This window comes from Berghia stephanieae, chromosome 7, assembly GCF_034508935.2.
Source record: "Berghia stephanieae isolate SIO BIC M18660-M18661 chromosome 7, UCSD_Bste_1.3, whole genome shotgun sequence".
Taxonomy (NCBI): Eukaryota; Metazoa; Mollusca; class Gastropoda; order Nudibranchia; family Aeolidiidae; genus Berghia; species Berghia stephanieae.
Window position 1 is genome coordinate 62,296,688 of NC_088366.1, and position 23,370 is coordinate 62,320,057.

At 36.4% G+C, this 23,370-nt stretch overlaps 1 protein-coding gene across 2 annotated transcripts; it reads left to right on the forward strand.

Moving 5' to 3' along the window:
- Positions 1 to 1,844: 1,844 nt before the first annotated feature.
- Positions 1,845 to 7,876, forward strand: LOC144977618 (uncharacterized). Of its 2 annotated transcripts, none has more exons than XM_078923015.1 (3): positions 1,845 to 2,062; positions 2,388 to 2,474; positions 5,511 to 7,876. In XM_078923015.1, the coding sequence occupies exons 2-3, from the start codon at positions 2,454 to 2,456 to the stop codon at positions 7,308 to 7,310; spliced, it is 1,821 nt and encodes a 606-aa protein (XP_078779141.1). In that variant the 5' UTR covers positions 1,845 to 2,062; positions 2,388 to 2,453; the 3' UTR covers positions 7,311 to 7,876. The 2 variants fall into 2 exon arrangements, with proteins under 2 accessions (XP_078779141.1, XP_078779142.1); XM_078923016.1 differs by having other exon boundaries at positions 1,849 to 1,937.
- Positions 7,877 to 23,370: the final 15,494 nt, after the last annotated feature.

The following is a 23,370-nucleotide window of genomic DNA, read 5'->3' on the forward strand; positions in this document are numbered from 1 at the left end:
TGTAGCACAGAAAAGCTAGATGTCGCAGAGACGTTATCTGACAATATCAGATTGTAAACAGAAAAGCTGCGCTCAGCATCACAGCGCTGTTGATCGTGGTGTATATGTACCACTTGGCACAAGCAGCCAAAGCGGGCACTTCATCAGAAATGGACTGCCAAAAATGTGGCACGTCAACAAAAGAGGTGGAGTTCTTCACCGCGAGGGGCCCAAGCTGCCGGGTGTACCTCTTGATCTCCTCCTCGGGTACAGTCTGAGCTGAGGTGATTGTCAATTGTAGACTTTCTCATATGGTCCAGCACTAAGTTGCAAGACTTACAAAACAGTTTACCAGCACTACCAAATGTTGCATTTTTAAACTGTTTGTGACGGTCGGTAACTGATGTCTTTGTTGCTGATTTTGCTTTGGCACTCGGCGCTGCCCCATTGCGATGTACGAAGGCATCCATTCTGGTCGAGTTGTCTTGTATTGATTATTGATAAAACTTTTATTAAAAGGAATCAAACTTGAATCCAGATCGTAACTCGCACGTTAGCCGGTTAGCGAGAGAAAGGCAGTGATCTCTTGGCGCTTGGTTTTGGTTAGATCTCAAGAAGACAAATCAAATCGTACACTTGGAATACGATGGTAACTTACTAACACTGGCTCTAAACTATCGGAACAATGGCGGACGCCCGTATGAAATATTTCTCCGGCGAGCATAAAGGGGATCCAGAGGAAAAAAAGACACATGCCATGTTTTGACTTTTACACATTCTGATCACAAGGCATATGAAAAGTTCTAGCCAGCATGAAAAATAAAAAGGAATGATTTTCTTGTTTAGAACCAGGATGGCCGCCGTTGCCGGGCGGCGTGACATCAGACTATTGAATCGTATTGGAACAGCCTCCTTTAACCCTCTCCTTACCACCCATATGAAAATCGTCACGGTCGTTACGATGCCACCGACAATTTTCTCAAATGATTTCTCTTGTACATCACAAAATTTAAAGAAATGCTTTGGTTACAGCTATAAATGCTAATCACTGTGTTGTAGAGCTCGCATGTCACATTCTTGTTTGAGCAAAAAAGTCTATTTTGTGCTGGGTGGGTGTGAAATTTCGGGGGAAATTCTAAAAATAGCTGGTAAGGAGAGAGTTAATGTTAAAGGGAAGTCACTGTCACGTATTTGGGAACATCGTCGGACTTTTTCGGTTTCATTTTCTTCACACAATGGTCATAAATTCACGCTAAAACACATATTTTGCATAATTATGCGGTAAAAGGTGAATTATGCGGCCGCATTGCGGTAAGTGGCAAATTATGCGGCCGCATCGGTCGCATTTTCCTGGGGGGCCAGGCCTATTGCCATCCGGAAGTATAACGGACCAACACACAAACTCTGTGTAACCATGAAATTTTATAGTCTGGTTAATACAGTTTAGTGAGAACAGCTCACAAACGCGGATGGCAAAAACAATAACAAAGGCCTGAGTGACGTCATCTTCAAACACGGATGGCAAAAACAATAACAAAGGCCTGAGTGACGTCATCTTCGAACTATCTATAGATAGTTCGAAGATGACGTCACTCAGGCCTTTGTTATTGTTTTTGCCATCCGCGTTTGTGAGTTGTTCTCACTTAACTGTATTAACCAGACTATAAAAATTCATGGTTACACAGAGTTTGTGTGTTGGTCCGTTATACTTCCGGATGGCAATGTTGTGAACTCCTTGGCCAAGCGCATTCTATCTATAAGAAGTCACTGGTTTGGGCTCATTAAATTCAAGGGAAGTAGTAACGCTAACCAAGGGTTGTATTTTTTAAAAAATTGAGTGTTCTCCCTTCTCGATTACATATTTTGGTCACATGACACAAACAAACATGTAGAAGGTTGAAAGTCTTGTTATCTTGAAGATGGACTGTCCATCCTTTCTATTTCTAGATTGAGTGAAGGTACAGATAACACCACGGCGGTGTTTGTCGAAATCTTTGCTGATTCATCGACATGGCCATTCTACTTTTCCTTTGTATATTGTGCAATTGATATATGACATACACATACAGTTATAATGGATTAGGTAGGCAGGCCTTCATCCATAATCATAATCAATCATAAGGCTAAGTTCGGCTAAGGACGTGATTTTTAAAGGGAAAAATAAATAGTTGGGCCAAGGTCTTATTTTCAAGAGACTATTGTGAAATACCAACAATACAAGTACTTTGCCAGGGCATTGGTAAATACACCAGAGTTTTAACAAATGTATTTCTGACCTCAATATCACTCTAATTCTAGTCACCACCTATCATCACTCTATCAATACGTTTGTTGTCATGGGTTAATTCCCAACATTAGATTGACTCGATCTGTTCAAGTTCAACTGTTCTTCTTTTCCATCCATACAGATGATAAATGGTCGTTGGCATCGTTGTGTTATGGTGTGTCGAAACTGAAAAACAAATCATTCAATAATGGATCAACTTCTGCCTGAGGTAAATTTAATTGAAAAATTGGGAGACCTTCCATAAGCTACTACATCCCAAGTATTCTTGTTCTAGTAGGGGGTTTGGGAGGGGGGAATTTGTTTTGTTATTTTAAAAGTCTCCCTCCTCCCAAACCCCCTACACTAGAACTTCTAGTAGGGGGTTTGGGAGGGGGAAGACTTTTTTAAAAAAAAGTTTCCCCCCTCCCAAACCCCTACTAGAACAAGAATACTTGGGATGTAGTAGCTTATGGAAGGTCTCCCGAAAAATTAGTATTGAGACTGGATTGCCATTCATAGTAGTGAGTGTGAGTGTTTTGGCTTGCTTTCGTTACTACCATACTTTTACTCGGAGGCAAGTGATGAAAACTTCCAATTACCTTCACTTGATCTTGGTTTTTGTCCTTTATAATATTTGATGAAAGCTAGTGAGATACATATAGGAGACAGGGCATCACTCAAATTCATTGCTTTGATGACAATTTTTAATTTTCAAATGTCATCATACATATATTTCATCTATTTGTATTTTAAAAGACCCAGTCTTATAGGCGTACATTTATTTGTGACTTATACGAGGGCTCTTTCATAATTAACCGAAAAATGCCTGTAAAATCCGCGTTTTTTATGCTATCAACAAAATTCTTCCACGTGTTCATACCTTGACTCGTCCTTCATTTCTCTACGTAACAGCCAAGTCTGTCGACACACGCCGCACCATGGAATATATACCCTCTCGGAAGAAATTTCCGTCAAGGTTTTGTAGCCATTTCCGCACATGGTCAACAAGCTCTTCATCGACATCAAAGCGCTTTCCTGCCAGCTCACGTTTCAGTGGCCCAAAGAGGTGATAATCAGATGGTGGGAGGTCTGGACTGTGTGGTGGGTGTGGCAAAATCTCCCATCCATATTTCTCTAGCCAACCTTGCGTCACTCGTGCTGTGTGGGGTGTAGCGTTGTCGTGTTGCAAAATGACCCCGTTGGTCAACTGCCCTGGGCGCTTTCTGCGAATGGCCTCCCTAAGCTTGTCAAGAGTTTGGCAGTACCTTGCAGCATTGATTGTTTCTCCAGGTTGCAAGGTTTCGAACAGAATAACACCACGACTGTCCCAGAAAACAGTTCCCATTATTTTCTTTGCTGACCGCATGACTTTGAATTTCTTCGCGACAGGTGAGGATGGATGTTTCCATGTCATCGAATCTTGCTTTGTTTCTGGGGTGCAATGGTGCAACCAAGTCTCATCACCGGTGACTATGCTGTCAAGAAAAGTCACATCGTACCCTAGAAAGTCTCCGCCGGCGTTGGCAGTATGCCCGTGAACCCTGCGTGAGCTCTTGCTTCTTCGCAAAAGTTCCCTGCAGATGTCCAATCTTTGTTCTTTATGATTGTCTGTCAATTGCTTAGGAACCCATCTTGCGTTGACTTTTCTGTAGCCAAGTTCATCAAATACAATTCTATGGGCAGAAGTTTCCGAAATTTCAAGACTGCTTGCGATTTCATGAAGTTTCAACCTCCTGTCTTGACGAATAAGCTCATCAACTCGCTTCACATTGTCTTCTGACGTCGCAGTTATCGAACGCCCTCTCCCTTCCCTGTCTGTCAAGTCGGAATGGCCGGCTTCAAACAAATTACACCAGTGATAGACTTGTGTACGGCTTATAACATGCTCACCATATACACTCTGAAGTTCTTTATGAATTTCGGTAGGATTCAGACTTTTGGCGTTCAAAAAACGTATGACAGCTCTGATTTCCTCCTTTGACCAAGTTTCAAGGTGGGCCGCCATCTTTAAAATCGTCTAGAAATTCATTGTGCAAAATGATGCACTTCATAATTTCTGGGAATATCCGTATGGAAATAAGGAATATCATGTCGTTTACAGAATTAAAAAATCTCCACTGGTTGCTGAGCAATGGGCATTTTTCGGTTAATTCTGAAAGAGCCCTCGTACGTATATAATGATAAATTACAAAGCAAGCAGACACTCACATATAAACACGTATTCTTTCTCTCTCCTTTTCTCTTTTTCCCTCTCTCTATTGCCCCCCCCCCCTCTCTCTCTCTCTCTCTCTCTCTCTCTCTCTCTCTCTCTCTCTCTCTCTCTCTCTCTCTCTCTCTCTCTCTCTCTCTCTCTCTCTCTCTGTCTCTCTCTCTCTCTCTCTCTCTCTCTCTCTCTCTCTCACACACACACACAAACGCACGACACATACCCACCAAACATAACTTTTTCATTTCTTCATCTAACATAATAAATAACTCTATATTATGCTGAAACTTGAATCTATAGTAAAAAGTATAAAATTTACCTCCAGTGTCTATGCTTTATTCAAGAGAGTAATTCCTAGTTTCCAAAACTATTTAAAACTCAAACTTTGTTACTTTGACTAATTTAAAATTAGATCTACTGTTTGACATTTACTTCACTCAGAAATGGTATTAGATTAACCCTACAGTTGTAGGGGAAATTTTAAGTCAACTCAATGTATGACTTTCGTCAGGATAGGACTGTCATTTCCATCGCATTCAGCAAGATATTGGTGTCTCCGATGAGACTAGCTGGTGGAGAAGATAAGAGTAGCATCACAGTTACGAATCTTTTGAGGAAAAAAAAAAAAACAATAGAAAGAAGTCATTCTGGAAAAAAAATAAAGGGGGGAGGGTGAGAGGGGGGTGTTCACATGAAATCAGCCCTGTCATCTCGTACTCAAAGCGCTTTACAAGTGGTCCCTGGCCAATAGCAATGCTTAACATGTAGGACGAGACATGATGCCTGTTAGGCAATATTACAATTTTTTCGGACAGAGGCAATGCTATTAACAGCCAGGTACTCATTTTACACCTGAGTATAATGAGAGAATGTGAGTAAAGAGCCTTTTCCAAGGACTCACCTATGCGCCGAGCGAGGCTCGAACCCAGGACTTTCCAATCCAAAAGCGAGTGTCATACCACTAGACCATATAGCCACATAGACCACATATCATGATAGCATTTCATTAAACATTAAACTGCAATTTGTTTTTAAATAATTTTTTTTATCATTTGACAGATCGTCTCTTACATCTTCCGGTTCCTTGGAGTTTCTGACAGAAAAGAGGCTTCTCTTGTTTGCAAAAAGTGGTACTATGCTTCCCTGGATCCATATCTTCAACGGGATGTTGTATTCAAATGCCGATTGCAGGATCAAAACTACGCCACCCCAAGACCATTTGGCCGAAGGTTGACTCACATTTCATTTGGGGATGAACATTCTTCAATAGTTTCCGAAGATTATCTCACTCAATTGTTGTTGAAATGCTCACATCTCTACCACTTGGATTTGTCTTTTTGTAATTCTTTATTTCTCTCAGGTCAGCTGTTTTCTAATGATAGGGACAGGAGCAGTTTGACTTCATGTCTCACTTCTGTCAAGGAGTTAAAATTATCATGTTTACGACACATGACTGATGTCACCTTCACCAGACTTTTATCCGTTTTGGTCAACGTTGAAAGCATTTCTCTTGCCTCGAATAATATTATTTTCAATAACAATGGCAGTCATAGTAGAGGAGGGACATTTAACAGTCCAGCCGTCTTTAATTTCTCTTCTTTTCTTAAGTTTGTAGAAGTGAGGGCTACAAAATTCAAACATGTTGATTTAAGTTTCACAGCCATTAATGATCAAGCGTTAGAGGATTTTTGTCGTATTCCTTCTCTGTGTTTAGACGAATTGGTTCTTAAAGGTTGTGTTGAACTGACTGACAAGGGAATTGACACACTATCCAAACATCAAAATCAACTTCAAGTTTTGGACATAAGCAACTGTAAAACGTTGGGGACAGGGAAGTTATTTTTCCGTAAAATGGTTAATAATATGCCCAAGCTACACACTTTAAAAGCCAGGAAATGTCCACATGTAGGACAGTGTGATATCCAGTCCTTAGCAGACTTTTCTTCTTTGCATACCATTGATATTGGAGAAGCCTTGAATTTGTATGAAAATGATTTAATCAAAGGATTGTGTTCCTCCACACAAAATCTTGCTATCGTCCAACTTGCTTACTGCACAGATGTCTCTGATCGATTTGTTTCAGCGTTGTGCGAGTCCAACCCGCAACTAAAACATTTAGACCTCACTGCATGTAGGAAAATCACAGATACTAGTCTCCACTCTATAGCCAGAAATCTTTTATCCCTTCAGTATCTCTGCCTGGCTTATTGCCATCAGATTTCAGACCTCGGGCTTCTTGGTTATGTGTCCGAAGAAGGTGTTGCTCATCGACACTTGTTTGAACATGACCATGAAACATGCACTTGTACGCGTCAAAAGGAGAGTAGAATTTTCTCCCCACCTAAGGGAATTCTAAAACAGCATCAGTCTTCTATCACCAAGGCTCAAACCCAGCTGGACTCTGGTGAAATTCTCTTCAAACTCTCCAATCTTCTGTCTTTGAAGACTCTAGACCTGTCCAGCTGCCCAAAAATTACAGATTTAGGGATAGTTGAAGCAGTGAAATTCCAGGAATTGAAAAGTCTTTCCTTAGAGTATTTACCCAAGTTAACGGATGCAGGCATTTCACACGTTGTCAGGTGTAATCCAAGCTTGGAAACTGTCAGTTTAAGAGGAGCAACGGAATTAACAGACACTACTGTAAACTCTTTGTCCACTCACTCACGTCGACTTCAGTCTTTGAACATAGCTCAAAATGATAAATTGACAGATGCCTCCATCCAGAATCTATCCCAGCGCTGCAAACGTCTTCGTCATTTGGAGATCTCATTCTGCGGAGGAATTTCCTGTGATGCTGTCATGACCTTGGAAAAGTCTCGTCCTGATCTTAAATTTCACTTCAGACCTCACATTTATTGAAATATGTGATAACATTTCTCTGTTACTAATTTTGATACTTCTTTTACTGATGATGATTATTATTATTATTACTGTTGATTATTCTTGTTAACAATTTTTATTTTAATATCATGTTTACATTGTTTCCAACCTGCAATATTGTTGCTGTCTCGAAGATCACTTTTAAAATTTAAGAAAGCATTAATGTCTTATGACCAAGGGGAATTAAACAAATGCTTCAACTATATTTACAAGAAACTGACGAATTCTCAAAAAAATTGGGTGGTGTGTGTACAATTACATTTAGTTAAACTAAACTCAGTACCAAAGGAAATTATCATTGTTCATCAATATTTGAAGTAAAAAAAAATGTAAAAATTATTTAGAAATAAACCTGGCCAAATGAAACAATTTACTTTGTATACAACAGCAAATTTTGATTCACCTTTCATAGAACTGGATTAATACTGACGCCTTTGATCTTATCAGTGCTATTCTGTCAGCAGTCTAACTGTCATCTGCATTTTTTGCGGCTGTAAATATCAGGGTGATCCGCAAATTTTGACAAATTTCCCAAAATTGGCAAATCGTGGCAAAATAACGAAAAAAAAAGGTGCGAAACTTGAGAAATGTTGCAGCTCTGCCTGGGACCAAACCAAGGGAAGCTACTCTCTACGGATAATGATCCTTTAAAATCTTTGTAACAAAGCTATTCACAGTCATTTCATTTCTCAAGTCAATAAATTGTCTTTTATATATATTTTTTTCTGTATCGCGTGTTAATTTTTACTGAAACGCTTAGTTCTCCTCGGCAAATTTTTTGGCAAATTTCTTGGCAAATTTGGGGGGGGGGGGGGGGGGGGATTTTTGACAAATTTTGGCAAATTTTGGTGCCAATTTGGCAAAAAATGCAGATGACAGGTCTAATAATAATAAGGAACATATGAATCATTTCCCTGTCATATAGATTTTATAATTAATATTGAACCATTTTGTTGCTTCATATTGTTTTGCCTTTTTAGAACTGTGATAAGTTTTGGTTGAATTTTCGCAAAAAGTTTTATTGTGATACCAAATTACACAATTTTTTTTATTATTATGTCTTTTACAATTTCACACTGTTTTATCATCAGCATTATTTAATGTCTAGTTTTTACTCTATTCAAACATAAGTTGCTTCGAAAAACATGATATTTGTCATGGGACAGTGTGACTCAGCAGTATGGTCTTTGCTTCGTACCCATAGGATACCGAGTTGGATCACCCACAGCACTGTGTAGCCTTGAGCAAGTTGGCTTTCCCTAGCTCACTTTGTGGCACTGCACTGCGGCTGACGCCTGGATTAACTCCACTCTTCCCTTGGAATAAACCCTAAAGACAAATTTTCCAACATGGGGGGGGGGGGGGGGTTGAAGAAAGGAAATTTTATTTATTTTTATTTTTATTCCTATCTCTCCACAAAATGAATTGAATCAAAATTAAATTTGTCGACTTTGGAATGTGGGGGTCCCAGTAGCTCAGTTGGCAGAGCACTCGCTTCACACGCAAAGGGATCTAGATCGATCCCGGGAGAAGTCAAGATTTTTTTCTACCCCCCCCCCCCCACCCCTGCAGTATTTAGGTAAACACTTCCCTAGATATAACAAACGTAGTGTCTGTTATATCTGGTAGGAAGTACTTTGCGATAGACTGATGGGGATGATTTGATGCATAATGCAGGGTATTCTCTTCTGCTTTGAATCATCCCCTGTATCATATTAAACAAACATTGAACGGGAGAGGAACAAGACGTTAGATTATGTTTATTGTTTATTTTGCCACTTGTGCCTTGAGTGATGTTGTGAAAAGGTGTGATAAAATTATTGTCCTGGTTGGGGACCCTGACTTCCCATCCATAGTGGACAGGGAAGTAACTTTCTGTGTCTTCTTAACTCCTATATCTCGTTTGTGAGTTGCTATCTGTCAATTGTATAGCTATAGTTTTGGAAGATGATATTTTTTTCATTGTAATTCATCTCTCTGTTATGTACTGTTAGAATTTTTTAAAATTTAGATATATTATGGTTTGTAAACGTTTGAGTGTATTCGTCTTTAAGGGGACTGTGCTTGTGTCTGGATGAGACTTTTAGGTGATCTCAAGCTAAGTACACTTATCATGGGCATGAACCATTCTCCCTTGTCTTACTTCTTCTCATACGCATTCGATTATACATCTATAACAGTTTTGACTATCCAATTTTTCCTCCTTGTGTCACAAGCGCCGTAAAATCCTTTAAAAAACAAACCAAACCAACAAAGTTCATGTCATTATTATTGTACAAGACTTTCTGGCCAAAGTGAAAACTGGTATGTTTTGGTGGAGTCATCTGACCTTCCACGGTGGGCAGGAGGTCACTTGCTGTGTCTTCTATCCCTCATACCCGTTTTCCCCTTTCTATGCTGCTCTTTGTCTTTGTTATGGATTGAGATTGGCCGGGGTTGTGTTTTTTGGGGGGTTTTTTTTGTTCATTAGCTGAGAGGGAGACATTCAAATGTATACTTCCTTTTTTGAGAGACGATATTTTTTTTCTTGTAAATCGTCTCCCTGTTACTGTTATGTTCTATTATAATTATTAGTGTTGATTATTGTATATTGTACTTTGTAATAATTTGAGTATGTCCTTCATGGCGGAATCCATTGCTTGTGTCTGGATGGGACTTTTAGGTTATGTCAAAATTTGTACATCGATGGATTGCTCTTGGAAGCTTCTGTCGCCTATTTGGCTCAGTCTCCATTGTCTTCCCTTTTTCTTTGGTGCTTTTAAATTCATATCAACAACATTCCTTTATCGTCTTTCTTTTTTATTGGCACTGAAATTACCTACGTATAGTGTCACAAGTGGCGAAAAATTCCTATAAACAACAAACAGAAATGGTGTTTTACCAGTCATAGATTAGATGGGAATTGAAACATTACTCATACATTCGTGTAATAGTTACGGCTATTGGTTTCTATTCTCTTTTGTTTTACGTCAGTTGAAAAAGGCCAAAGACTGAAACGTTGTTTATTTTGTGTTGTTCCCTTATTTATGAATCACATTTGCTCCCTTTATCTTTCTCTCCATTTTATTGATTCATTTAGGCATCTCTAGTTATGGGAATTGAAACATTACTTAGTTACAGCTACTGATTTCTATTGTCTTTTTTTTTACCAGTCATAGATGGGAATTGAAACATTACTTATACATTCGTGTAATAGTTACAGTTATTGATTTCTATTGTCTTTTGTTTTACCAGTCATAGATGGGAATTGAAACATTACTTATACATTCGTGTAATAGTTACAGTTATTGATTTCTATTGTCTTTTGTTTTACCAGTCATAGATGGGATTTGAAACATTACTTATACATTCGTGTAATAGTTACAGTTATTGATTTCTATTGTCTTTTGTTTTACCAGTCATAGATGGGAATTGAAACATTACTTATACATTCGTGTAATAGTTACAGTTATTGATTTCTATTGTCTTTTGTTTTACCAGTCATAGATGGGAATTGAAACATTACTTATACATTCGTGTAATAGTTACAGTTATTGATTTCTATTGTCTTTTGTTTTACCAGTCATAGATGGGAATTGAAACATTACTTATACATTCGTGTAATAGTTACAGTTATTGATTTCTATTGTCTTTTGTTTTACCAGTCATAGATGGGAATTGAAACATTACTTATACATTCGTGTAATAGTTACAGTTATTGATTTCTATTGTCTTTTGTTTTACCAGTCATAGATGGGAATTGAAACATTACTTATACATTCGTGTAATAGTTACAGTTATTGATTTCTATTGTCTTTTGTTTTACCAGTCATAGATGGGATTTGAAACATTACTTATACATTCGTGTAATAGTTACAGTTATTGATTTCTATTGTCTTTTGTTTTACCAGTCATAGATGGGAATTGAAACATTACTTATACATTCGTGTAATAGTTACAGTTATTGATTTCTATTGTCTTTTGTTTTACCAGTCATAGATGGGAATTGAAACATTACTTATACATTCGTGTAATAGTTACAGTTATTGATTTCTATTGTCTTTTGTTTTACCAGTCATAGATGGGAATTGAAACATTACTTATACATTCGTGTAATAGTTACAGTTATTGATTTCTATTGTCTTTTGTTTTACCAGTCATAGATGGGAATTGAAACATTACTTATACATTCGTGTAATAGTTACAGTTATTGATTTCTATTGTCTTTTGTTTTACCAGTCATAGATGGGATTTGAAACATTACTTATACATTCGTGTAATAGTTACAGTTATTGATTTCTATTGTCTTTTGTTTTACCAGTCATAGATGGGAATTGAAACATTACTTATACATTCGTGTAATAGTTACAGTTATTGATTTCTATTGTCTTTTGTTTTACCAGTCATAGATGGGATTTGAAACATTACTTATACATTCGTGTAATAGTTACAGTTATTGATTTCTATTGTCTTTTGTTTTACCAGTCATAGATGGGAATTGAAACATTACTTATACATTCGTGTAATAGTTACAGTTATTGATTTCTATTGTCTTTTGTTTTACCAGTCATAGATGGGATTTGAAACATTACTTATACATTCGTGTAATAGTTACAGTTATTGATTTCTATTGTCTTTTGTTTTACCAGTCATAGATGGGAATTGAAACATTACTTATACATTCGTGTAATAGTTACAGTTATTGATTTCTATTGTCTTTTGTTTTACCAGTCATAGATGGGATTTGAAACATTACTTATACATTCGTGTAATAGTTACAGTTATTGATTTCTATTGTCTTTTGTTTTACCAGTCATAGATGGGAATTGAAACATTACTTATACATTCGTGTAATAGTTACAGTTATTGATTTCTATTGTCTTTTGTTTTACCAGTCATAGATGGGAATTGAAACATTACTTATACATTCGTGTAATAGTTACAGTTATTGATTTCTATTGTCTTTTGTTTTACCAGTCATAGATGGGAATTGAAACATTACTTATACATTCGTGTAATAGTTACAGTTATTGATTTCTATTGTCTTTTGTTTTACCAGTCATAGATGGGATTTGAAACATTACTTATACATTCGTGTAATAGTTACAGTTATTGATTTCTATTGTCTTTTGTTTTACCAGTCATAGATGGGAATTGAAACATTACTTATACATTCGTGTAATAGTTACAGTTATTGATTTCTATTGTCTTTTGTTTTACCAGTCATAGATGGGAATTGAAACATTACTTATACATTCGTGTAATAGTTACAGTTATTGATTTCTATTGTCTTTTGTTTTACCAGTCATAGATGGGAATTGAAACATTACTTATACATTCGTGTAATAGTTACAGTTATTGATTTCTATTGTCTTTTGTTTTACCAGTCATAGATGGGATTTGAAACATTACTTATACATTCGTGTAATAGTTACAGTTATTGATTTCTATTGTCTTTTGTTTTACCAGTCATAGATGGGAATTGAAACATTACTTATACATTCGTGTAATAGTTACAGTTATTGATTTCTATTGTCTTTTGTTTTACCAGTCATAGATGGGAATTGAAACATTACTTATACATTCGTGTAATAGTTACAGTTATTGATTTCTATTGTCTTTTGTTTTACCAGTCATAGATGGGATTTGAAACATTACTTATACATTCGTGTAATAGTTACAGTTATTGATTTCTATTGTCTTTTGTTTTACCAGTCATAGATGGGAATTGAAACATTACTTATACATTCGTGTAATAGTTACAGTTATTGATTTCTATTGTCTTTTGTTTTACCAGTCATAGATGGGATTTGAAACATTACTTATACATTCGTGTAATAGTTACAGTTATTGATTTCTATTGTCTTTTGTTTTACCAGTCATAGATGGGAATTGAAACATTACTTATACATTCGTGTAATAGTTACAGTTATTGATTTCTATTGTCTTTTGTTTTACCAGTCATAGATGGGATTTGAAACATTACTTATACATTCGTGTAATAGTTACAGTTATTGATTTCTATTGTCTTTTGTTTTACCAGTCATAGATGGGAATTGAAACATTACTTATACATTCGTGTAATAGTTACAGTTATTGATTTCTATTGTCTTTTGTTTTACCAGTCATAGATGGGATTTGAAACATTACTTATACATTCGTGTAATAGTTACAGTTATTGATTTCTATTGTCTTTTGTTTTACCAGTCATAGATGGGAATTGAAACATTACTTATACATTCGTGTAATAGTTACAGTTATTGATTTCTATTGTCTTTTGTTTTACCAGTCATAGATGGGATTTGAAACATTACTTATACATTCGTGTAATAGTTACAGTTATTGATTTCTATTGTCTTTTGTTTTACCAGTCATAGATGGGATTTGAAACATTACTTATACATTCGTGTAATAGTTACAGTTATTGATTTCTATTGTCTTTTGTTTTACCAGTCATAGATGGGATTTGAAACATTACTTATACATTCGTGTAATAGTTACAGTTATTGATTTCTATTGTCTTTTGTTTTACCAGTCATAGATGGGATTTGAAACATTACTTATACATTCGTGTAATAGTTACAGTTATTGATTTCTATTGTCTTTTGTTTTACCAGTCATAGATGGGTATTGAAACATTACTTATACATTCGTGTAATAGTTACAGTTATTGATTTCTATTGTCTTTTGTTTTACCAGTCATAGATGGGAATTGAAACATTACTTATACATTCGTGTAATAGTTACAGTTATTGATTTCTATTGTCTTTTGTTTTACCAGTCATAGATGGGATTTGAAACATTACTTATACATTCGTGTAATAGTTACAGTTATTGATTTCTATTGTCTTTTGTTTTACCAGTCATAGATGGGAATTGAAACATTACTTATACATTCGTGTAATAGTTACAGTTATTGATTTTTATTTTGCAAACCAAGATTGGTGATCATTTGAGTATGACTAAACCAACATATTGCCCAACTATGTATGTATTTGTTACATTCTAATAGTTAGACACGGTAGTTTGTTACGGGTCATCTTGTGTAGAATATTTGACTTTTTTATTTTTTCGTATTGAAATCATTCCTGATATTATATTGGTTTCTGTTATAAACATTCATATTTTTTGCATTGCCATATTGACATCCGTTTTTTGAGGTAAACAAATGTTTTAAGATGTTTTTCTTGCCTATTTTAATTTTTAAGTTTAGTCGTAGATTGAAATCCAGATTTTTGCTGCTTCAGGTTCGAAAAAAAGTGAGAAAACAATGTAGTAGTTGAATTAAAGTTTCCATTAAATGGGAAATAAAGTGTGAGTTAAAAAAAAAAACTGGTTCCAATCTATTTGGAAGTGTAAAATCATTCTTCCGGAGGACTGGATAGATACCTTATTTGTGTAATTGATCTTCTGGTTTCAGAGTGATGGAATCTTATTTTCTAGACGAAATATATATTGGTCGTACATAAAGATCTTCCGACCTCGCTCTTTTACATCCCATAATCCTAAGAATCAGCCTATACTTACCGCTACTAAAAAATAGTTCTGGCTATTCCAACATATGATTCAATATGTAACCTATTCGTTATCAGTCCTCAGAAGGACTTGGTGGCATGCACACTTCCAATGAGTTTGGAACTGGAAGAGTATAAGGTGTGACGTCACGACTTATCTGCCATATTGATAGATAGAGAAAATGATGTGTACATAAAGGGCATTTCCCTTTATCAACAAACTAGTCGATGAATTTGATATGATTTACCAGAGACAAAAATGATAAATATGAGCTGAGAGTCGAATAATGATGTTAAGATTTTAGTCTTAGTGTGAAATTCATTGTAATATTTGTTCACAAATGAGAAAATTTTTTAAAAAGACAAGGTTTTTAAATGATTTTTATATTTTTTATGATAATCAAAATTCATCTTCTTCATTGTTTTCTTGGTTTTTGTTTTTGCATTGGTTTTTAAACAATATTTTAGATGTATTGATTTTTTGTTACTCGAGTAAACATTATGTTATAATATTATCAGTATCAGATTGTTATACTATGAATCGTAGATAAAGATTTTATGCTCATCAGGGAAGAACGATATGCTTCTTTAAAGAACTTCTTCCATACTCGATGGTTTTCTGTCCTTTCATGTGTCACAAACAGTCAAGACTATGTAGAAAGTATTGACGTCAAATAGGAACGAGACAAAATACAAAGCTTGAAGTAACATCCCTTTTTTTCCCCTCTCTTGTTTTGTTATTTTCACAACACCCCCCTGTCTTTCCATTCTTTAATTTTAATTGTTTTTTTTTTTTGTTTTTTTTGTTTTTTTATCAAAAACATTAAATTTTTCTTTTTTTTTTTTTTTTTTTGCATAGGGGGAAAGATAATTGTTTTATTTTCTTCATTTGTGACCCTTCGTCTCGAAACGGTATTATCTTGGAATGAATTGGACCCCGAAAAGTGACTTTAGAATTAAATTGATAGTAAATACCAATTTTTGAGCTTTTGCAGTGTGAGAAATTGTCTTCATTCTGTAACATAACAAATCGAAACAAACCCCAAGTTTCTCGTTTTTGTCAATAAATTCAATTTTTTGCACCCAAGTCACCCCGACATAATACCGTTTAGAGACGGTGAGTCACATTTTAATGTTGACACAATCATGTCCAACTGATATTACATATTTTTATTATTGAAGAAGAGTAGATATACGATTTTCCAATAGTTAAAATTTATATGTTCATTTGTTTTGAATTCCACAGCTTTAACTTTAATTGAGAAATCACATTTGTTTTTATAAAAATTAATTTTGTAGACTATTGAATTATTTTTATTTTTTTTGGTACAATAATCAGAATCAGATATATGAAATATTTCAGCGAACCGGAAGTTTGGTTTAGTCATACCTCATAGATGTGAGTTGAGAATTACATTCAAATAAAAGATGTTTAAATCTCTAATACGTTTTGATAATATCCCCTCTCTCTCTCTCTCTCTCTCTCTCTCTCTCTCTCTCTCTCTCTCTCTCTCTCTCTCTCTCTCTCTCTTCTATCTATCTATCTATCTATCTATCTATCTATCTATCTATCTATCTATCTATCTATCTATCTATTTGTCTATTTATATATGTTGGCATGTTCAGGCTTTACCAGTTACCAGTCACATTTTCCATGTCAGCTTATAGATAGTATGCGCTTGGCTAAGAAGCTCATAACATTGCCACCCGGAAGTATAACGGACCAACACACAAAACTGGTGTATCCATGAACGTTTATAGTCGGGTTAATACAGTCGAGTGAGCATTACTCATAAACGCGGATGGCAAAAAAACAATAACAAAGACCTGAGTGACGTCATCTGCATACTATCTATAGATAGACCGAAGATGACGTCACTCTGGTCTTTGTTATTGTTTTTTGCCATCTGAGTAATTCTCACTAAACTGTATTAACCAGACTATAAAAGATCAAGGTTACATAGTTTTTTGTGTTTGTCCGTTATAGATAGTATGCAGTTGACGTCAATGGGTCTTTGTTATTGTTTTTTGCCATCCGCGTTTATGAGTAATGCTCACTGAACTGTATCAACCAGACTATAAACGTTCATGGATACACACAGTTTTGTGTGTTGGTACGTTATACTTCCGGATGGCAATGTTGTGAGCTTCTTAGCCAAGCGCATACTATCTATACTCCCGGATGACAATGTTATGAGCTTCTTAGCCAAGTGCATACTATCTGTCGATAAAACTGCTAATGTATGCGGCTAAATATATGAATTAAACTGTCATGATTACAGTGTGCTTCCTTGGAGTAGTTTATCTATACTCAGCTGTTTTGTTTTGTTTTTGTTTTGGGTGGGCTCTTTTGGTCTCCTTTGGTGGGCAGGAGGTCCTTTGCTGTGTCTTCTATTTTACCCTTTTTATGTTTTCCGACTTGCTTTCTGTCTTTGTCTTGGAATGGGATTACTTTGTTTTGTCCTGCCCCTGGCAGGAGTCCTTGTCTGGGAGGGGAATAGTCAAATGTACAGCTATAGTTTTGGGAGATGCTATTTTTTTCCTTGTAAATCATCTCTCTGGCGTGAACTGAGTTATATCTTTTATTTTTTTATAAATGATTTGTAAACATTTGAGTGTGTTCCTCTCAGTGGGATCTTGTGCTATATCTAGATGACTCTTTTAGGTGATCTCAAACTAAGAACCCTGATGATGTGCTCTTGGAATCTAATTTTTTCATTATTTGAACCATTCCCCATTGTCTTACTTATTCTCGTGTGTTTTCAGTTGTAAATCTAGAATTGTTTTTTGACGATCCACTTTTTTTCTGTTTTACTGGCACTGATATGACCTTAATGTGTCGCAAGCGCCGTAAAACCCTAAAAAACAAATAAACAACAACTTCTGACCTCCCGTGGTGAGCAGGAGGTCACTTTCTGTGTCTTCTATCCCCCTATATCTGTTTAAAGAGTTGCTTTCTGTCTTTGTGTTGGAATGGGATTACTTGCTTGTGTCTTGGCCCTTGTCGGAGTCCATGGCTGAAGGAGAAACAGACAAATATATGGTGTTAGTTTTGGGAGTTGATATTTTTTTTTTCATTGTACATCATCTTTCTGGCATGTAGATACTGTTATATGTTTTATTTTGAAAATATCATTTGTAAACATTTGAGTGTATTCTTTTCAGTGGGATCATTTGCTATGTCTAGATGAGACTATTTGGTGATCTCAAAATTTGTACATTGATGGTGTGCTTGATACTCATGAAATCTACATCTTTGTCTTACTTTTTCTCTTGTGTTTTCAGGTGTAAATCTAGAATTTTTTTGAATATCCCATTTTCTTCCTTGTTGCTGGTGCTGAAATGTCCACATGTATCACAAGCTCCGTAAAACCTTTAAAAACTAAACAAACCATTTTTTTTATGCTTATAGCATTTTATAAAAGTAGATATTTTTATTTCAAGACCACAAGTGAAAAATGCACTAATTGTGACCCCTCGTCTCCAACCGGTATTATGTCGGGATGGACCAGATGCTAAAAAGTCAAATTATAGTCTACAGTAAAATATGATGTTCCTTCTCCTGAATAAAGCAACTTATGTCTGATATTTCTGGCTACAAATTCCATTTTCAGCATCTTAAAATCATCCCGATTTAATACCGTTTTGAGACGAGGGGTCACAATTGTATCATATTAGAAGCGCCATAAAGCCTTAAAAATCCCCCAATTAAAAACAAAGCGAATGAGAGAAGAAAGAAAACAACAACCAAACAAACAAACCACAATTAGCGATATTGTTGTGTGACTTTTTAGAATTTGCATTTATTTCATCACAAATAAATATAGTACACGATATAAGTTAAATAAGCCATCAATAATTTCCTCTTTCTATTTTTACAAATGGAGACCAACAGGGGAATACATGCAAAGTCGTATTCTTTCAAATGGTACCCACTATTTCAATGCAAATAGCTGGTGGACTATGCACGTTCTTTCAAATGGTACCCACTATTTCAATGCAAATAGCTGGTGGACTATGCACGTTCTTTCAAATGGTACCCACTACAGTGCACTCTGGATACGTCGACGTTGCCTAAGTCGATTTTTACCCAAGTCGATTTTTTTTCTTGGTCCCTCCCCCTTCTTCCTATATAACATTAGTAAAAAAAAAAAAAAACTCCACATAAGTCGATGTCGCTTAAGTCGATGTTCTTATTACTCATGACTACAATAAAATCACAAACAAGTATTTCCATTGGTTAAAAAAGCTATCAGTAAGAATTTTCAGTGGTATCCGCGAACGATTGGCGCACATCGATGTGATGTAGGTGCTTTGCCTGACGTCCGTGTTCAATGTACATAAGCAGTATTGAATAACTTTAATTTCTCAACTTCAAGTTCAAGATTTTTTTTGGGTTCTAATCCCAGGCCATCCTATGTAATGGCCCCTCTTAATTAGTATCAATTTTATCAAGAATTCAAATCAAGTCTACAACTACAATGGCAAACCTATTGCGGAAAAGGAAGATTCGATGCATTTGGAAAGTCTGGCATGCGACAGAAAATCATCGCATAGGAAATTGGCATACCGGCTATTTTTGTCTCCATGATTTACAAGAAGCATGACCTTGACCTAGAGGCTCCTACCTTTCCGCTTTTCGCGGAATAATTTCACTTAATTGGTATACATTCCACATTCAAGGCAAAAATTTCGCTTTTCACCTTTCCAATGGAGGAACATTAAAAAAAAAAAAGTCTGTAGTGAAAAAAAAGTGAGCTATGGCTTATTTCGTCAGCATCTCCTATGGTCAATCAACACACATTTTGTGTGTCTGATTAGTCCCTTCAAAGTGTGTGCTGTCTGGGAGGGGGGTTGACCGAAGTATTATTATTATTATGGTGACTCCAATTTGTGAGGTCAATGACCTTGGTAATATTATATGTTGGCTTCATTCCGTAATAATATTATTGAGGACGGTCAGCTTCTTTCCCTATTTAATTTTAGCCCTGTGTAAGTGTGTGTGTGTGTGTGTGTGTGTGTGTGTGTGTACGTACCGGCACGCGCGTTTGTTTGTTTAGGTGTGTGTGTGGGGGGGGGGGAAGGGTCCTGACAAGGTTAAATCCATCCATTCAATGCTTTGCTCTCAGACGGCCAGGACCTGTGTGTTCTCTATTATTATTTGACCCCATTCTCAGTCTTTATACAATCTGTAAATTTTTACACATTTTATATTTTTAATCATTTGAGTACTTTTGGATTGTCTATTACATTTTCTGTTGCAAAACATATCATAGTCAATAACAGTAAGTTGATTCCGCTTTTTTATCTCAAATTCCGATTTTTATGTATTCTGATTCCTCTATGGGGCTATTGGGGGTAGGAGCCTCTGATGACCACGACAGAGACCGCGCGATATGAAGGGACATACATATTCTTGATTGGTTTGCCTTGTTCACATGCGTTTTTGCTCATTTGGTTACACTCCGGTTAAGTTGATTTTCGGATAAGTCGATTTTTTTCTCGGTTCCCCTGGGCATCGTCTTATCCGGAGTCCACTGTATTTCAACGCAAATAGCTGGTGGACTATGCACGTTCTTTCAAATGGTACCCACTATTTCAATGCAAATAGTTGGTGGACTATGCACGTTCTTTCAAATGGTACCCACTATTTCAATGCAAATAGTTGGTGGACCATGCATGTTCTTTTAAATGGTACCCACTATTTCAACGCAAATAGATGGTGGACTATGCATGTTCTTTCAAATGGTACCCACTATTTCAATGCAAATAGTTGGTGGACTATGCACGTTCTTTCAAATGGTACCCACTATTTCAATGCAAATAGTTGGTGGACTATGCACGTTCTTTCAAATGGTACCCACTATTTCAATGCAAATAGTTGGTGGAGTATGCACGTTCTTTCAAATGGTACCCACTATTTCAATGCAAATAGCTGGTGGATTATGCACGTTCTTTCAAATGGTACCCACTATTTCAATGCAAATAGCTGGTGGACTATGCACGTTCTTTCAAATGGTACCCACTATTTCAATGCAAATAGTTGGTGGACTATGCATGTTCTTTCAAATGGTACCCACTATTTCAACGCAAATAGCTGGTGGACTATGCACGTTCTTTCAAATGGTACCCACTATTTCAATGCAAATAGTTGATGGACTATGTATGCTCTACCCCCAAACGTAAAAGAGTTATCGAAGTACGATAAGTACTGAGTAAAGTAAGGGAGGTAATTCAGGTTTTGCAAAATTATGTCTGTTTTCCTCTCTTGCTCTTCAATATATTATTATGAATATGCGACGATTAATAATTTCGTCTTCTTGAATTATTCAACTCTTGAGCCTACATTTTATTTAAAGATAAGCACTTGGCTTAAAGTGACTAAGGGGGAGAATAGTTGAACATTCTAAAAATAAACTCGTCTTACTTGTGACCCATCGTCTCAAAATTATATTATTATCGGGACTACTAAAGAAAACTTGAGCTTTTATATAGAGCAATATCCACTTAGCGTGCTCAAAGCGCTTTGCAAGGGGTCCCTAACCAACAGCAACACGTAATATGTAGAACGAGACATGACGCCTGATGGAGATGTAACATTATTTTTTCCGAGAGTGATAATGCTGTTAACGGTCAGGCACCCATTTCACACCTGAGTACGGTGAGAGATTGAGAATGTTAGTAAAGAGCCTTTTCCGAGAACTCAACTATGCGCCAAGCGAGACTCGAACCCAGGACATTCTGATCCAAAAGCGAGTGTCACAACACTAGACCACATAGCCGAATTAAATGGGGTATTAAAGGGCTGAAAATTGAATTTAGAACCAAAAAATATCAGTCTTGACTTGAGTTAATGTGTTTAATTAATAGAGGATTTTAGAGTACTAAAAATCAAACTACTTTCATTATCGTGAGACAGATTGACTTAAATTTGACTTTTAAGCATCTGGTTCATCCACGCATAATACTGTTTGAAGGCGATGGGTCACGAATGTGAGTAAAGAAGCCTTTCCCAATTATTCAGCCGGAGGTAGGCTTGCTGGAGGATCTAAAAATTAAGGGTTTACGTGGAGAGAAGCCGCAGAGAAGATGGCACAAAATGGAGAGGACCTGTCGATGGCCTATGCTACAGCCGGTGTGAAGTAAATTATTAATGGTACTCAGTTTTGCGCGACCCACAGTGAGATTGGAACTTTCGACCTCCAGATCGTAAGTCAGCTTGTTTTTTGTTTTGTTTTTTTTTTTGGTTTGTTTTTTGTTTGGTTTGTTTTAATAGTTTTACGGCTTTTTGCGACACTGGTTGGTAATTCCAGCGCCAGTAAAAAGGAAGTTGATAGGGGGAAGTTATATAGATATGAAGTCGAAAGCACTGAAGAAAAGAGAAGATAAAGGGGGGCTGGTTTAAATTAAATTTAAATTGAGCTTTATATAGCGCAATATCCATTAAATGTGATCAAAGCGCTTTACAAGGGTCCCCTGGTCAACAGCAACATTTAACATGTAGGACGGGACATGACCCCTATTAGGCGATATTACAATTTTTCGGACAAAGACAACGCTGTTAACGGCCAGGTACTCATTTTACACCTGAGTACGGTGAGAGAATGTGAGTAAAGAGTCTTTTTCAAGGACTCAACTATGCCCGAGCGCGAGGCTCTAACCCAGGACCTTCCGATCCGAAAGCGAGTGTCATACCGCTAGACCACATAGCCGCACAAACAGGGATCAGAAGATTCCATGATCAATCCACTGGTGTGCATGTATTATTGACATTACCTAAAAGTTCCATCCAGGCACAAACATCAAACAAAGGAGTCCGCCATGAAGAATACACTCTAAATGTTTACCAGGTACACATAATAGTACCAGAGAGATGATTTACAAGGAATAAAATATCGTCTCTCAAAATAAGGGTACTATACATTTGACTGTCTCCCTCCCAAATAAGGATCCCTGCCAGTAGCAGGATATAAATCGAGAAATCTCTCACTCCAGAACAAAGACAGAGCAGCATAGAAATGAGAAAGCAGATATTATGGGGGAATTGGAGCGATCTATATTCATGTCTGCGTCCAAACAAGTCATCAATCACATGATTTGTTGCTGTCCAACGATTGGATACTCTTCTTCAGAAGTGTAAACACGCTGCTTTGTTTATGAAAGTTGTAAATATACACATGTGTCAAGCTGAACAAAATGACCAATCGTGATGTTAGCTATTTCAAAAACTGTGAACACTTTTCACTATGTGGGTTACTTTGAGCACATATTCCATTGTGACCAATGACCTCGAGCACGTACATGGAAATGGAATATAGGTCATGCCCATTGAAGACCCCTGAACTGGACTCCTTCCCACAATGGGAGGTCAGTGGATCCCACCCAAGTCTATCTAAATACTCTTCAACAGTCGTAACGTCACTTCCTTCCTAATGACGCATGGTAACTTAGCAACACTGGCTCTAAACTATCGGAACAATGGCGGACGCCCGTAAGAAATATTTATCCGTCGAGCATAAAAGCGTATCCAGAGGAAAAAAAACCCC

Excerpts from the sequence above, each read along its gene's own strand:
- LOC144977618 (XM_078923015.1), top strand. The coding sequence starts at position 2,454 with ATGGATCAACTTCTGCCTGAG. Across the intron at positions 2,475-5,510 it reads TGGATCAACTTCTGCCTGAG|ATCGTCTCTTACATCTTCCG; the intron begins GTAAATTTAATT and ends ATCATTTGACAG.